At 42.1% G+C, this 10906-nt stretch overlaps 1 protein-coding gene across 3 annotated transcripts in view; it reads right to left on the reverse strand.

The window, feature by feature from the left end:
• The window catches only part of LHFPL3 (LHFPL tetraspan subfamily member 3), a 567539-nt gene extending 557746 nt beyond the window's left edge, over positions 1 to 9793 (reverse strand). The window contains exon 1 of one of the 3 annotated variants that reach the window (XM_081146478.1): positions 9045 to 9790. In XM_081146478.1, the coding sequence (XP_081002604.1) occupies positions 9045 to 9471 (427 nt within the window). In that variant the 5' untranslated portion in view covers positions 9472 to 9790. Of the gene's footprint in view, positions 1 to 9044 lie in introns of all 3 variants that reach the window. The other 2 variants (XM_081146480.1, XM_081146479.1) reach the window with 2 other exon arrangements.
• Positions 9794 to 10906: the final 1113 nt, after the last annotated feature.

The following is a 10906-nucleotide window of genomic DNA, read 5'->3' on the forward strand; positions in this document are numbered from 1 at the left end:
GGTGCAAGTGCATATGGAAGACTTATACTAAACAAATGTAAATTAAGTTGGGAGGCAAAAGAAAGTGGTAGAAATAGCACCACACTGAGAATCAGATGTGTGTTAGTCAATTTTTCCAAGGTGTAATTTTGGCAAGACTTAATTTCTCAGACTCCAAGGTATTATGCTACAGGGCAGGGGGAGAATCTGATTTTAGTTCAAACCACTTACTGGCTCTGTGACTGTGAACAATTTTTAAGCCTCAATTTCTTCATCTGCAAAAATAGGTATTATAAACTAAACCTGTAGGGTTATTGTGAAGGTTAAATATACTAAAGTTTTTTTCAAAAGATAGTTGCTCAATAGTTAGTATTTACCATTATTATTTATAAATAAGTTTTACTATCCATCCACCTTCTAAAGGTATATCCATTTGGTACTGGTTAAGTATACTTTTTAAAATGTTTGCTTGGAGCAATTGTTGCTTAGAGGTGGACCATGTCATTTTTATATATGAATAGCCAATGAAATCACATCTGGAAAATAATTCTTATTTTCAATCAACCCATACTCTAATTGGGGTACATTAGCAGTAAAAGTCATTAATGGAGGTGAGAAAAGGCAACCAAAGCAAAATGTCTCAAATTGCTTAAGTTAAGCATATTTTACTGACTCTACCCTATAATATAGAATTACCTATAAATTGGTGCAAAAATTCATACTATATTATCATTTGCCTGGAATAGTGTCTTTCAAATGTTTTGAATGCAGCCCACAGTAAGTACTACACTATACATTGCAATCTAGTCCATACACACATATGTAAATATTTTAGGAAATGAAGGTTTCATAAAACCTTTGTTATCTATATTGTATTCATATTTTCTATTCTGTTCTAATCCAAATTTTAATGCTGATCATTACATACTAAATTGGTATCATGACCCATCAAAGTGTCGCCAACCATATTTGTAAAACACTGCAGTACAGCACTCCTTTACCTATGAAGGTTTTCAAAAAATGCCAATTAGTCAGTACACCTTGCCCAGTTAACTGATTAAAATGTGACTATTCAGTTAACTCATATTTGGTATTCTACAGATCTACAATATTGCTGGTTATTATTCATCTGAATCTTAGATAAACTCAGTCTAGCTTGTACTTGTACTATACATGTTCTTAAAATATCCTGTAAATATATTTACCCTAGATGCCCACTGTAGGTCCCCTTTCCCCATTAAAGGAACTATGGAAATCAATTTAGTTTCATAATCTGTAACCAGATTTTCAAAGAGAAACTATAGAATGCGTTTTAGCGAATTTTACAGTGACCTTTTCTTTCTTGGGTTGGCTCATCTCAGTCCTTCTCCATATTCCCATCTGCCATACAAGAACTTTGAATTCCTTGATCTTAGAATCCATTATTGGGGAGGGGGTGGAGCCATAATTTTTCTTTCTTGATAATTGGGGTTTTCACACAGCTCTGCACTGTAATGCATACTCCAGCTCTCTGCCTGTCCCGTACATACATTTGTAAGCCATTGATTATATCAAATTCAATAGGCTTTTGATGTTATCAAATTCCACAGGCTTTTCCACCTTGAATTTCCCTGAGTCTTTTTTACTCATACTTCATTTGTTTTTGGAGTCACTCTTCTAATCCTCATCATTCTGCACAGCTGGATATATTTGCATGGTTTTCAAATACTGAGCCTTCTCACAGTGCTAATACACATTTCCCTTTTTGATTTTGCACCCTCACTCTTGATCTTCATTAAAACCAAAAAGGGATATGCAGGGCACTCCCCACACAGACTATTTCCACAAATAGTCTCTAGACATTAAGTAAATGGGCCTATGATGCATTCAGTACTGAAGCTAGAGTTGAATTTCCTTCAAACTCCTGTCTGTCACTGTTTTCTAATAGGGCAAAAAATGTGGAGAACGCTCTTGATTGGTTAAGTTAGACATGTCTGATTCTGAGCTAAGGCCTCTTTTCTAATAAATAATTATTTATCACCCATTTTACTACCTTTCACTACTCTTCCACTAGCTCTTTCATTGATAAGCCATAATCTCAAAATTTTATGCAATTAGGCTAACTTCACTCAGCCTATCATTTACAATCTCTTCTCCTATGAAACACAGACACACCTACCCTGCAGGCACAGACCTGGTTTCATTAGGCTGGACAAGATGTCAGAATCCAGGTTTGCAAGACCCATTTGGCAATTCCATGCTAGCAACTCTATTTCAGAAAGGTTTGTTTTCTTCTTTCATTCTGCCCAAGAGAAGTTCAATAAGAATCATGTCTAGACTGATTGAAAAATTATTTATCTTCCTCTTGCAAGCCACTCATTTTTCTGTTTTACTTTAGGAAAAGAGATGAGAAATGTGCTCAAGATTACAGTTAGGACAATTTAACTATGAAAGGTACAATGACCCTGTGCAGGAGGAGCGTCATAGAATAGTGGCCATAATTTGAGAGCTTCATGATATGAATGATGTGAATATTTAGTATTCTGGAAGAGGTTGATTTTGTTTATTTCTCTTTTAAAATGCCTCAGCGACTTTTCATAACAGCTTTATGTTTAAGTCATCAAATAATCTACCTACTATTTGCTAAATAAACCAGCCTCTTATTTTCCATCATTATTATTTTCTTGTTGTTGTTAAAAATAAAAGTCAGCTCCTTGGCCTTTCTCATATCCAATAAAAATTCCAGTTTACACATTATAAGGAAAAATCACATTAATTAAAGCTGGTACTGACCCCCAAAGTTCAAATCTATTATGGAAATTACACTTTTAAACTCTCCTAGTGCCCAGCCAGTGTGGCTCAGTTGGTTGAGCATCATCCAATGCATCAAGACATCGCTGGTTCGATTCCTCATCACGGCACATGCCCAGGTTTCAGGCTCGACCCCTGGTAGGAGGCAGCCGATTGATGTATCTTTCTCATTGATATTTCTATCTCTCTCTCCCTCTCCCTTCCTCTCTCTTAAAAAAATCAATAAAAAATATACATTATTTAAAAATCTTAAAGAAAAAAAAATCTCTTCTAGTTATCATGCTATTAAGCCCCCAAATTAGAATTTTCCTGAAGTAGTCTTGGTTCACACCAGTGTGATCTGAAGTTCTTTCTACTCCTCTTCATGCAGTTTATCTCTTCACACCACACACACAAGTGCACTGAGCCACATACTTCAACTATAGCTATAGGCTCTGCTGTTTCTTTTTCTTTATCTTTTTAAATTTTGCTCAGTTTGAAAGATTTCTAAGGTATGCACATAAAATGTAATATACTGGCCTGGCCGTCTGGATTCTCTTTACTGGGTAGAGCCTCATACCAAACATAAACACCAATCACTGATGCCACATTCTGGTTAGGTATGTATGTATGTATGTATTTATGATTTATAGAAGTATATAAGCATCTTGTTAACATTTTTACAAGGAATAAAAGCTGTTAAATGTGCAGCCTTGCATTAAGGAAAAAAAAAATCACCTAACAGTATATGTTATGAGTTATATGGATCCTGTCATTTTTCACACATATTCACTCAAAATCTGTTATAAAAATCATTTGTTCTGATATTCACATTAATATTTTCCAACTTCTCTTCGATTGTCACATTCCTGTCACATTACATAAAAGCAAAACAAACAAACAAAAACAAAAACAAAAAAGCCCACTAGTTTCTAAATTCTCATTTCAAATCACTTCTTTATAAGCTTGGCTTAGTAAATAAAAAATTCTTAAAAGTAGAATATGTTGCTAGAAAATGAAAACTGCTCTCAGTAGGGTACACATTCTTGCTCTGCATCTGGGGAATGTTTAAAATGCTCTGGCAGATGAAAAAGCCCTCTATGGCCATTATGTAACTGAACTTAGGATGGATTAGCAGCTCTTTGAGGCAAGCTCTCCCTCATACTACTCAGCACCAGCCATTGGTAGGAACTGAATTTGGTCCTGAATGCTGAGTTTGCACTTGAGAAAGTCCCAATCTTCTTCCCTTTCCAGAGCACTCACATCATAGCTCTGCACACACGGGGCCACCCATCTGAGCAGGCTTGGCAGGCTCCCCGGCAGGTCAAAGAAGAGCACATCTGCACGATGCCCAGAAAGGAGAAATGAGGAAACCTGGAAGACATATCCTCCTCTGTCTGGATTGCTCCTGAAGGCACATGAGGAAAGCCAACGTGGACCAGGATGCCTGCTCTTATGAAAAAAAAGCCTAATCTTTTGATTCTTACGCAAACTTCAATTTTGAATAATGTGATTTTTTTCCATGAGAAACTAAGTGATAAGGGAAAATTTGCTAAATTCTAAGATATAATTGATTCTATCACAATGTGATAACAAACATGCATCAAAAAAAGTCTCCATTTGAGAATAAGCTCATCATGAATTAGGCTATCAAGTCACAACCATTGCAGTCAATGGAAGAATTCCTCTAGAACGATTACTGCTGATGCCACAAACCAATGACAAGGATGAGCGCCATGGCTTTCAAAGTATATGGTATTCACCTCTCAACATGGCATGTGGGAAATTTTATATCACTCCTTTCTCCTTTCATTCTTTGTCCCATTGATTGTTCATTTTTTAAAAAAGTCATTAACTCAACATACCTACTATGTGCCAGACATACATATTGTGTGCCAGGATACAACAATAATAACACAAGAACCTAACTCTCAAATAGTGTTTCCTTACTATGCACTGGGCACTATTCTCAGTATATACATTAGCTCATTTAATTCTTGTACCATTCTCTTGAGGTAAGGACAACTATATGCCCACTTTGCAGATAAGCAACTGAAGTACAGAGAGATTAATTCCCCAGGTCACAAATCAGTGACTATCAGAGTCAGGGTTCAAACTCACATCTTTTTTACTCCATTGTCCATGATCTTGACCTTTATGCTATATGAAGAAAGACAAACATGGCTTTATCAAACTTTCAATGTACTGGAGAAGACAGACATTAAACAAATAAATACACAAACACATCTTATCACAAATGCTGATAAGATATATAAAAAAGAGCAAGGTGCCATGAAATAAGATGGTATACCAATACAAAGGCTAGTCTTGCAGGCTAAGAAATGCAATGATTATTACCTCTGGTGATTCTCATCTCACCTAAATGACAACGTTATAAAATTTAAGATAACAAGCTGGCTAAGAGCAGCTGGGGAAAACTAAGGCTGGGAGGTCAGGGAAAATGTCTAGCAATTCAGCCCTTACCCCCTGCCATAGAGACTTGCCATCTTGGTGGTTTTTCTTGTTGATACACTAAGAGTGACAAAATATAAGGGATCTGACAACTGTAACCCCTTCTCCTATCCTTACCCCTGTGAATAAGGAAATTCAACCTGGATCAGGTGTCCCTTCTTCACATGTGGAAGAGAGTAACTCCTTATCTGCTGCCTTCAACCAAGAAGTCCATGGTGGATGTCTTAAAAAAACCTTAATTTCTGCTTTAATGCTTTAGCTTATTTGAAAAAAAAAAAAAAAAAAAAAGATTTCCTTGGCCTATAATGGCTAACACTTGGGCTTCTGGAAACAATTCAAGACATGACTTATAGTCAGTAAGACAAACATAACACCTTATGAGACTTGGAAACAGACTAAAATACTGTTTAAGGACCAAACCAAGAAAGCAGACAATCAAGTTTCCAGAGCGACAAAATTCCCTTTCCATCCTGAGTTTGGTTTTTTTAAAATTCTGGGCTTTTTTATTCTACCCGACCAATTAGAGATCTGCCTCTTTTAGTGTTAGAGAAATCATACAGACAGAAGAAAAGTCTCTCTTTTCTTCTCAAAAAGCTTTCTCTATAGATTTGAAAATTTCGCATCTCTGATTGTTGTTATTTATTTATGTATTATTTCTATGTCTTCAGTCTTTATATCAGGCATGGCCCATAAGTATAGGATTACATTCAAAGTAATGTGACTGTTAGCTCCTAATTCTGTAGTTTCACTCCACTGAGGTTATTAACGGTTTAGAGGGGAGAGCAAAAGGAAGAGGGAGAGTGTTCATAACAGCACTGTTAATCGTATAGAAAAACAACATCATTTTCAGGTCCAATAAACTAAGTACTTTTTCTAGTTTATTGTTCAGAATCATAAAAAGAATAATACTTGATGTTGTATTGCCACAAGGAAATCTCCTGCCTCATCACCTTAGTGTATCATTTCATATGGGATTTTATAGTCTACCTGACTTTAATTAATGATGTTACTATATTAAAATGCCTAGATAACTAAATACACAAGTTAATCATTTGACTTTCAATGAGGGTTAAACAGTCTCTAAACAAATGGTACATTAAGTCTCATTTTCATAGTTAGCACATTATACTTGAAAAGTCTCAACGTTAAAAAGGAATAGTCTACATGCTAGAAACTAAACTCTGAAAGTAACTTACAATACATTATGTTAAATTTCTTGTTAGTGTCATGAGACTTAAAAACAAAACTCCCCAAAACCATGTAAAATGTGAAGTTCTTCAGAAGTATCTTCTATATCCCATTCCTTAAAAAAAAATTGTGAATATAATTTACTTGATTCTTAATTGCCCCATTGTCATTATCCATTCTTTTTAATTAATATACTTCATTAATAAAGTTATGCCTTTCTGTGGTTTATCTAGAAATAAAATACCACATAAACTGCAAATAAAGGCTATTAAAATTATGCCTAGAACTTAAGGATCTGTACTGCTCCAAAAACGAAGTACATGTCCTTGTATCTTCTTTAGTACAAAGGCTATCATCACATTTTACACTGACATATAGGAAACAAGCTAATATATTTGTGTAAAATTTCTGAAAAAAGTCATATTTCACTACCCCAGAATAAATTATTTTTGTGTACTCTATTCCAGGAGGAAGAAAAAATATTGTAATAGTTACATTTTGTTAATTTCAAAGCTGGTAATTCTTTTCCAAAGATAGTTTTCTTTCCTTTTAAAAGGAAAAAATGCCCGGCCGGCATGGCTAAGTGGTTGAGCATGGACCTATGATCCGGGAGATCTCTGCTTGATTCCTGGTTGGTTTAGGGCTCGATCCCCAGTGGGGGGCCTGCTGGAGGCAGCAGATCAATGACTCTCATCATCGATGTTTCTATCTCTCTCCCTCTCCCTTCCTCTCTCTGAAATCAATAAAGCTATATTTAAAAAAAGAAAAGAAAAAAGAAAAAACAAATCTTTGGTATAGAGTACAAAAACCTCATTAAAATAAAATATTTAGAAATATGTTGTTGAGAAATCACCTGCAAATTACTTTTAGACCTTTGAAAAACAATCTAATTTGAATCACCAGTCTAAATAGGTCATTTAACTAAGAAAAATTAAAATGAGCTGTGCAGGGTCACCTCTTTTTCCAAAACATCTGCATCTTGCATCCTGCATCCTCAATGTCCTATTGTCTTCAAAGTCAAATAAGAATTAAGTGTCAAAAACAACTATAATACATTAATTTATTCCAAATCTCAAAGTTGGTCCACACATGAAATAGCCATAAAAGTCTATATATTTATATATAAAATATAGTGTGTGTGTGTGTGTGTGTGTGTGTGTGTGTGTATGTGGCAGTGGGGGGGGGGTTGGTGCTTCAAGAAGTTGGAAGTGGAAGGACAGAAGGGAAAGCAAAGAATGCTTACCTTTCAGGGGGATAATGGTATATGTATGGGGGCTCTACTGGTGCTCTTTTCTTGCCTTTCACATGGGACACACTCACAGTTCATGGCAAATGAAAATCAGCTCATACAAACTTAATACAAAGCAAGAACTTCCATGCTGGCTTAGTCTCCCACCAGCTTCTCTTACATCCAGCTCTCAGTACAAGATCATGAACCTTCTCCCTCCTGTCCAGTACCTTTAAAGACTTAATCATCCGAGGACACTCCTAAACTCAGGGGTCAAATCTCTACTCCCCAGAAAACCTTCCTGAGCATAAGAATAACTACAAAATCTTGAAGGTAACATTTTTGAAGTGTGAAAGCAATCAAGTAAAACAAAACACATGAGGAAAATTGGCTGCCCAAGACACCAGACCATCCATAAAATCAAAAGGACCCCGACAATGCTGGAAAAAGAGGGTGTCCAGTGCAGGAGAATGGAGTCTGCCTTTAGAAGGCAGGGCACCCAAGGTGGCTGGCAGAGAGGGAATCAGCTTCACGCCAGGTAGAGAAAGGAGCCGGTTTTATTTCACGAGACTCTCCAAAGCCACCAGGAAATGCGCCCCATCCTTTCTGGGTTAAAAGTAACTTTGATGCTCAGGAAAAAATACTTTCCTATTCTCCAGCTAGCAACAATCTCTCACCAACAGGAAAAGGGTGGCCGGGGATGCTAATGAAACAGGTTTTCCTCTCTGCCCATCTTCCTAAAGCCGCGTCCCCAGAACGAGACCTTGATTCTCTCCGGTTAAAGACGGAATGGAAGCACCGCTGCCGTGACGAGGAAGTAAACGAAGACTTCACGCTGGGGACCGGCTCAGAACAGTTCCGAGCGACATTTTTCCCAAAAGGGTCAAACCCAAAACAATTAGGATTTATTCATTTCTAGATGCATGATAAAAATTTTATAACTGCCCGGACCAGAGAGAAACAATTGCACTCCAGCCACCCCACCCTCACAGGGAGCCGCGACAGACCCCGTCCGGGAGAGGGACAGAGCAGGCTGACCCCCGCCCCGCCGCCTCTGTCCCCGCCCAGCCCCTCGGCGCGCTCCGGACGCGGCCCCTCCGCGCCTTTAGTTCTGAGGGGACTCAGCCCAGCAAACGCCCGGCCTCCGCCGGGTCCCCGTGGGCGGCGTCCGGGCACTTGGGAGGTTCTCAAACGCCTCGGGACAGGGGGCTCGAGCCGGGTCCGGGGAACCCCGGCGTCCGCCCCCGGGCTCGCGCCCCCACGCCCCCACGCCCCCACGCCCCCACGCCCCCACGCGCGAGCGGTTAAGTTGCCCGGCACCCGCGGCGCGCGCAGCCCGGCCCCCGGCACTCCCGCGGCTCCCGGCCCGCCCGCGCCCCCGCCTCCGCGGAGGTGAGCGCGCACTCACCGGAGGTGAGCTGCATCCAGGCACAGATCTTGTACACGGTGGCGGTGTTGCAGAAAAAGAAGAGGGTAAAGCATACGATGCAGGCGATGATGAGCATCATGGAGAGGCCGATGAAGAAGGAGGCGGCTTTGAAGGCGCCGGAGGGCAGCGTGGAGAAGTCCGTGAAGCTGCCCCTGCAGGTCAGCTCCCGGGAGAAGCCGTTGCCGATGCAGTAGTGGAAGAGCCCGAAATAGCCGGCTTGCGGGGTGTCCACGCCGTCGCCGATCCAGTAGGGCTGGATGAAGCACACCACGTTGACGATGGCAAAGCAGATGGTGAAGATGGCCCACAGCACGCCGATGGCCCGCGAGTTCCGCACATAGTTGGTGTGGTACAGCTTCGCAGCCTCCTGAGCCGGCAGCATCGCGGCGGCGGCGGCTCCGGGCATTCTCCCCTCCGCCTCCGCCTCCTGGGCCTCCGCCTCCCGCCTCTCCGCGCTCAGAGACACGCTCCCCGAGCCGCGCGCCGCAACTCCGCGGCCTCTGCCTCAGCCCAGCAGCGCCAGTTTCAGAGTCCGCATCCTCGCTCCCGGAAGGAGGGCGGGGGAGCCGAGCCCCCCTCGGCCTCCTGGCACAGCCTCGCGGCCCCCTCCCTCCTGGCCCGGGCTCCAGCCCTTCTCACCACCCTCCACCCCTCTTCCCGCCGCGGCTGCAGCTGCTGCAGCTGAAGGCGGCAAATCCCGCACCGGGCTCCCGCCCCCCACCGGCTCCGCGCCGCCCGCCCCTCCTCCTTTGCGCCCGCTGCGCGCCGCCCGGTGCCCCGGGGCGCGGAGACCCTCGGCGGCCCTGGGACGCCCCTCACGTGGCTGGCGGACTGGAGCTGGCGGAGGGGGATCCTCGGGGGGGACGGGAACACCCACAGGGGTCCTAGAGGCGATCCCGGGATCCCAGCTGGTGTCAGGAACCCCGCGCGCCAATCGAAATCTGGAACCTTTCAGCGCCGCACAGCAACGTGCTTCGACCTCCGCACCTTCGCGGAGGCGCGCGGGAGACCCGAGAGCAGACGTACTGCCCCCAGGGCGCTTCCCGGGACCACCGCGAAACGGCCCCGGCTAACCCCCGGGCTGCCCCGGACGGACGACGCGGAGAGGGGAGAAGTCGGGAAGGAGCTGGCAGACAGGAACGTTAAAGGCAAACCTCGAGGGTGGTCTCAGTTCTGCTCAGCTGAGCTGGTTCCCTCTTCGCGCTTCCCATCCTCTGCAGCCAGATGAGCTGTAGCCGTTCGATGCCCTATACATTCTTTTCAGTCAGGTCAGTTTCCCCACCAATCCTGCCATTGACGAGCTTCTGGGGCATGGAAGTGACCGTATCACAGAAATAGTTTGTCTGAAAACATTCTTACACAAGTTGTCACTGTGCTGGGTGCTAAGTGTGCAGTAAGGAAGACAGGCGATTGCTTTCATTTTCCAGGTATTTCTCCCTGCCCCACAACCCAAAGCTCCAGTAACCAGAAATGTTTTCAGAGTAATTGCCTCTGAATTATCCATACACAGTTCCTTACATTTGCATGTGGTATTGTTTTATACTTGTACTTTGTGCTGTTTCCTTAGCTTAATGTTTTCTCTTTACAGTCTTTCCTTTTAGCTGTTAATAATCCTTGCCTTTCAAATTCCATTTCTTTATTTCCATTAGTTAACTTGCTTGGTTCCTTCTGATTCTAATTTAAAAACAAACAAACAGCAACAACAAAGCACACAATCCCCACTCAAAACAATGGAACCATAAGGCTCCATAGCAGCAGCAGATTTGGGTAATAAAGTCAGTTTGAACCATATGACCACTAAATTCTCTGAGCAGAAAGGAGAGAAGTCTGTTATAATTTGC

Source organism: Miniopterus schreibersii, assembly GCF_964146895.1.
Source record: "Miniopterus schreibersii genome assembly, chromosome: 9".
In the NCBI taxonomy this organism is placed as follows: Eukaryota; Metazoa; Chordata; class Mammalia; order Chiroptera; family Miniopteridae; genus Miniopterus; species Miniopterus schreibersii.